At 44.8% G+C, this 6,000-nt stretch overlaps 1 protein-coding gene across 3 annotated transcripts in view; it reads right to left on the reverse strand.

The window, feature by feature from the left end:
- ST8SIA5 (ST8 alpha-N-acetyl-neuraminide alpha-2,8-sialyltransferase 5) overlaps window positions 1-6,000 on the reverse strand; it is a 63,241-nt gene that overhangs the window by 26,986 nt on the left and 30,255 nt on the right. For 2 of the 3 annotated variants that reach the window (XM_079330792.1, XM_079330791.1), the window contains exon 3: window positions 3,624-3,731. The exons of the other annotated variant lie outside the window; for it this stretch is intronic. In XM_079330792.1, coding sequence (XP_079186918.1) covers window positions 3,624-3,731 — 108 coding nt within the window. The remainder of the gene's footprint in view (window positions 1-3,623; window positions 3,732-6,000) is intronic. 3 annotated transcript variants of the gene reach the window in all.

The raw sequence follows: 6,000 nt of genomic DNA on the forward strand, positions 1-6,000 counted from the left end.
CTGTAAGGTTTAATCATGCTTAGAGCCAAGTAAAATGCAAAAGATAAAATTATGGGTAATGGGTAATGCACAAGAATCAAAAATAAGCCAGTGTTCAACAACTGGTTGCTATTGCATCTGTGTGGATAGTCCTTCTTTGGTTGGAATCTCTGCAGCTTTGGGGCACTCCTGTGCTCCACTTTTATTTCTTGCAAGTATTCACAATTTTCTTGCTACCTAGAAGGCCTTCAGCAATGTAATCTGAATCAAAATGAAGGCTCTGGTGCCCAAAAAGGCCCAGGAAATTGAGATCTGTCAAGTGTCTGCCCAGAGCAGTACTAGGAACACAAGTGGGACCCACACTCTTGGTTGCACCACACACATGACATAAGGTTTTATTTCCATGGGCTGAAGAACTGTCTGAAGCACTGTGATGAAAAGCTGGGTTAACTGAGTTACCCCAGCCCAGCAGAGCTGTCAGTGAGAGTGTGTGTTTGATTTCAGCCATCAGAGGGCTGGAGCCCCTCTGCTCTGGAGCCAGGCTGGCAGAGCTGGGGGTGCTCAGCTGCACAGAGAAGGCTCCAGGGAGAGCTCAGAGCCCCTGGCAGGGCCTGAAGGGGCTCCAGGAGAGCTGCACAGGGACTGGGGACAAGGCAGGGACAGGACACAGGCAATGGCTCCCAGTGCCAGAGGGCAGGGCTGGCTGGGATATTGGGGAGGAATTGCTGGCTGGGTGGGTGGGCAGGGCTGGCACAGGGTGCCCAGAGCAGCTGTGGCTGCCCCTGCATCCCTGGCAGTGCCCAGGGCCAGGCTGGATGGGAATTGGAGCAGCCTGGGACAGTGGAAGGTGTCCCTGCCCATGGCAGGGGATGGCACTGGATGAGTTTTGAGGTCCCTTCCTACCCAAACTATTGTGTGATTTTATCTAAGGAGTGACTCAGTGTTTATGAAATCACCTTAATCTTCATCTCTTTCTTATTTAATCATTTTCATGCAGTGTTTAATCTTCACTGTTCATTGGTTTCCCTAAGGCCACAATTCTCATGAAGTTTGGCTGACTCGCAATTCTAATGCACTCATTATTTCAGCACACTTTTGCTTTGGAAATCCTGCATTTTTATCTAAAACTTCACTCCTACAGGATAAGTTGTCAACATCTCTACCCTGTATTAAATTATGTAATTAAAAGATAAAGAGTAGTTCTAGAATATGTTCAAGTTGATACCACATATGCATGAATAAAAATGTAATTCTCTCTCTATGTATAAAAGGTACAGGTTAATGAAAATCATATTAATACCTATTTCAATTAATATCTTTTGACACCAAACCTTTTACAAGAAGGTAATGGCACAGCAATCTGCAGAGCTATGCAGTGAAAGGCATTCTCTGTGCTTGTGCTGACATGCAATTAGTTTTGTGCATCAGAGATATCTCTCTGGAGTCCTGTAAACATATACAAATAAAATCACTTCTGCAAAATGTAGTCTGCAAGTTCTCCATTCAGTGGCTAGAATTATTCATTAGAGGAAGACTTGTTTTCATTTTATATCAACAGCCTAAAGTTGAGTGTCAGATTAAGACTCTCAGGAGATGTCTGGTGACAACAGAGTCAGAAAGTTGATCAAAGGTAAATAGTAAACAATTTTGACACACAGCTCTGCAGTAGTCACCACACAGTCTCATCTCTACACTTACACAGTACTTTTTTATTTTCCTATGTTCCCAGTTTTCATAAGGTAGACAAAAGGATAAATAGTATCTCTAAACACTTAGGTGTGAAATATGTTGCAGGCAGATTTATCCCTGACTGAGAAGCTTTCAGCTCCACCATCAGTAACACAGAACCATAGAATGTCCTGAGGTGGAAGAGACCCACAAGGATCAGAGTCCAGCCCCTGTCCCTGCACATTCACCCCAGCAATCCCATCCCTGGAGCAGTGTCCAAACTCTCCTGGAGCTCTGGCAGCCTCGGGGCTGTGCCCATTGCCTGGGGAGTCAAGACACAGTCATTGACATACTACTCAACACAGGCTTTGAAACACCCTTTTTTTTTTTTTTTTTTAATTGATACTATAATTTTTTCAAGTTTATATCTAGTTTGTGCAGTTTGTTTGTGTAAAAATCACTTGCACCTTGAACATCTTTGCCTTTGAAGAGGCTGAAGATACCAAGAGCAGCACTGTGGTTCAGCCCCTCCAACTGTGTCTTTTGTATTCAAGGGTTTTGGTTCCCAGTCAAGCAATCAATGACAGCTCAATTGTCTCTGTCAAAGGTGTCTAGAAGAAGAAATCTATATTTGTTTGTTTTCTCATGCCTTCAAGATGATGTATGTCTTTGTGTCACACTGAGTTCTTTTATATGCCAAGTGCCTACACTGAAAACTTTGTAAATACAGACTATATGTGGCAGACACTGAAAAGGCAACTAGAGTAGAAGATAGATAGATAGATAGATAGATAGATAGATAGATAGATAGATAGATAGATAGATAGATAGATAGATAGATAAAGACACACACACACATATACACATGAATCTTTTTTTCCCCTGGTCTGAGTGAAAAACTGCAGTGGAGGTTTGTTGCTCTTATAAAGAACCTTTACAAGACCAGCCAGCAGAGCAGGGGCAGCACTCCTACAGGATCACATTACAGCAGGAGCCTGAACAGGAACTGCAGCATTGCTGTGGTTCAGTGACAGGATGATTTCTGGCAGGTTAGACTCTGCAACTTCTGCTTGCCTTTGAAGTGCTATCAGCTCCACAGATGTAGTGGTGTACTGTTACAAAATGATGATATTTACAATAAAATGGGCAATTTACCCAGAGTCTTGTTTATACACAAGTATTAAGTGTAAGGATCCTTTAATTGTTTTTAGTATTTTCTTTGTTTTACAGTTCTTTATAAGATTTCCCTTCTGCTTATTGAACTTGATGCTACACATGACTCAGGATTTTTAAACCCTGCAACTGGTGTTCTGTGAAGAGAGCCCAAACATCCACCCTACATCCATGCCTGGATTTGTGCAGATGGCCTGGGATAGCTGTGGAGCTCCTTAGGCAAAACTGCTGCCATTTTCCTGAGACTGCACATGGTCCTAGACACCTGAGCCCATGTCAAAATAGGAAGTACAAAGAATGCAGCAGCACATCCGTGCTTCTCATGTTGCCAAATACTGTAAATAAAGGAAATACTTCAGAACGTTTTTCCCCTGCTAGGCCCTGAGAAGAATTCAAGTTAAACTACATTTTCATGGAATATATCTTTTACTCTAAAGACCACATTCCCCAGTGTGCTCTGTGTGCACCAATGCTGTCATGTTGGGACATTCTCTGCTGAAGTCCCATTCTCCCATACTGCCACCTTAACATACAGCATTGTCAGGGAAAGAGAGGCCAGAACATAGATGTCATCCTCCTGCAGACTTCATGGATGCTTATGGCATATTCCAAAATGTCCCCAGGCCTTGCAAGGGGTGGAACAGCACAGTGCTTGGGCATCCCTGACATCTTCTCTACTGTGGTGAGCAGTGCCAAACAGCCAAAGCACACTGCAATCTCATTTTTCATACAGCCTGTGCTCACATTTGTGGTTCACACAAGGAGAGAGAAATGTCTACAGTCATTCCCTTGGGTGTTGGTACCTGGTGCCTGTGTCACTGCCACTCTTCACTGCTCCGTCATCCGTGAAATTAAAGGTGCCGGTCCAATTTGCCAATTCCTCTCCATTCTGCCAGCTAAACTGCAGCCCTCTAGCAAGAAAACGAGGCAGTTGATATTTGATATCATTCATTAGGTTAAGTCTATCAGCATGAGTTCTCATGTCCTATTTCTTAACATAAAAATGTGACTGTAACACATTCATCAAAAACAATTAAAAGACACCAAGAACAACAAGATATCAGCTTACTAAGTAAACAATTAATTTTTACTTCCCATAGACTCTGCAAGTCCTTGGATTAAAGCAATAGCAGGCTCCCCATACAAATTTGAAGGCCAGTAATTATCTGTGCTCATAAACAACACACATGTATGCAGAGATAGAAATTTCATTCTCCAAAACACAAGGGCAAAAACTGGAGGCAGGGGAAACCACCAGGCCAAAGAAATAAAAGCTCCAAACTTCAGTTTTACATCTGCAGTAGTTTCTAAATGTCGTGGGAACTGGGTCCTTCCCCTGATTTGCTGGCTGTGCTAGAAAAGGATGTGTCATTTGATGACATCTCTGAAGTCACAATATAGTGCTTATTTTGCCTTTTTGGAAAGATGGCATTTTTTTAAAGTCAATGCATAGGCACAATCATCACAGGTCTTTGTTTTCCAAACTTTCACAGATTTGTTCCAAACCCCATGATGGTTGCAGTCCTCTGGAAACTATATCAATAGCAAGGTAGAAATTTTAGAATGCTGGGGAAATATTTCACAACACAAGTCAAAACTCTTCCCTTATCTCAGAAGCCAACAAAAAGGGATCTTGCAGATTGCTATTTTTAATCTTCTTCTTTTTAGCCCAATTTCATTATTTCAGAAGCCTGGCAAGCTGACTTGTGAACATTTGGTGCTGCCAATAGTGAAAGTTAACTTCCCAGTTGGGCTGTGTGGGGACAGCCAGGAAGCAAACTGCCAGCACACTCTGTCCGAAAGAAAGGGCATCCAGAACCCTGATAGTTTTGTTGGTCACCAGGCTTATGATGAGGGCTGGTGAATTTCTCTGGCCACATCCATCCTCTTGTTTAATTGGCAGCAATCATTAGTACAGGGAATTAAGATGGAACAACATGGGGTGTTAAAATGTGCCCAGGGGAATCTTATGAGGTTTAACCAGACCATGTGCTGGAGCTGCAGTGGGTCAGGGCAGCCCCAGGATCAATCCAGGCTGGGGATGAGCAGAGGGAGCAGCCCTGGGAGAAGGAGCTGGGGGTGCTGTGGGTGAGAGCTGGAGCTGCCCAGCCTGAGCCCCCCTGCCCTGGGCTGAGCCCCCAGCGTGGGCAGCAGGGCAGGGGGGATTCTGCCCCTGTGCCCCTGTGCTCAGGTGAGACCCCACCTGCAGAGCTGCTCCAGCCCTGGCTCCAGCAGCACAAGGAGGTGGAGCTGCTGCAGCCAGTGCAGAGGAGGCAGGAGATGCTGCAGGGCTGGAGCCCCTCTGCTCTGGAGCCAGGCTGGCAGAGCTGGGGGTGCTCAGCTGCACAGAGAAGGCTCCAGGGAGAGCTCAGAGCCCCTGGCAGGGCCTGAAGGGGCTCCAGGAGAGCTGCACAGGGACTGGGGACAAGGCAGGGACAGGACACAGGCAATGGCTCCCAGTGCCAGAGGGCAGGGCTGGCTGGGATATTGGGGAGGAATTGCTGGCTGGGAGGGTGGGCAGGGCTGGCACAGGGTGCCCAGAGCAGCTGTGGCTGCCCCTGCATCCCTGGCAGTGCCCAGGGCCAGGCTGGATGGGAATTGGAGCAGCCTGGGACAGTGGAAGGTGTCCCTGCCCATAGCAGGGGGTGGCACAGGATGAGGCTGAAGTTTCCTTCCCACCCAAATCACCCTTTTTGTTCCATGATTTTTACCAAAGTGCACAGACATTATGTTATAAAGGCCACAGGGTAATGCAGTGCTCTGGATTCTTAGGCAGGCCCATAATTTGTGTATTTCTTTGGCAGATTTTAATCTGCTGATCTGATCAAGGTACAATTTATGAGTGGAATATTGGTGTGAGAAAATATAAGAAAATTAGTTGGAGACCTTCACTGTGAAACTTGTTGAAAGAGATGATTGTGGTTCTCTCCCATATACCACAGTCTAACACAGTTTTTATCACACTGTAACCGGTATGGAAACATGATTTCTTCAAATATATATCTTTGTAAAAGACATTTAAGTATATGGCTGTATAAATATCTTTTAATTGCAAAGGCATCACTGAATGATACATTGGGAGAGAGGATAGAAGTGTGAGAAAACCAAGCTGGAATTTTGCTTTTTGGATTTAAATTCTCTATTTGGGGCTTAGATATTTGCTTGTGAACTGAAATAGGA

Source organism: Erithacus rubecula, assembly GCF_903797595.1.
Source record: "Erithacus rubecula genome assembly, chromosome: Z".
NCBI lineage: Eukaryota > Metazoa > Chordata > Aves > Passeriformes > Muscicapidae > Erithacus > Erithacus rubecula.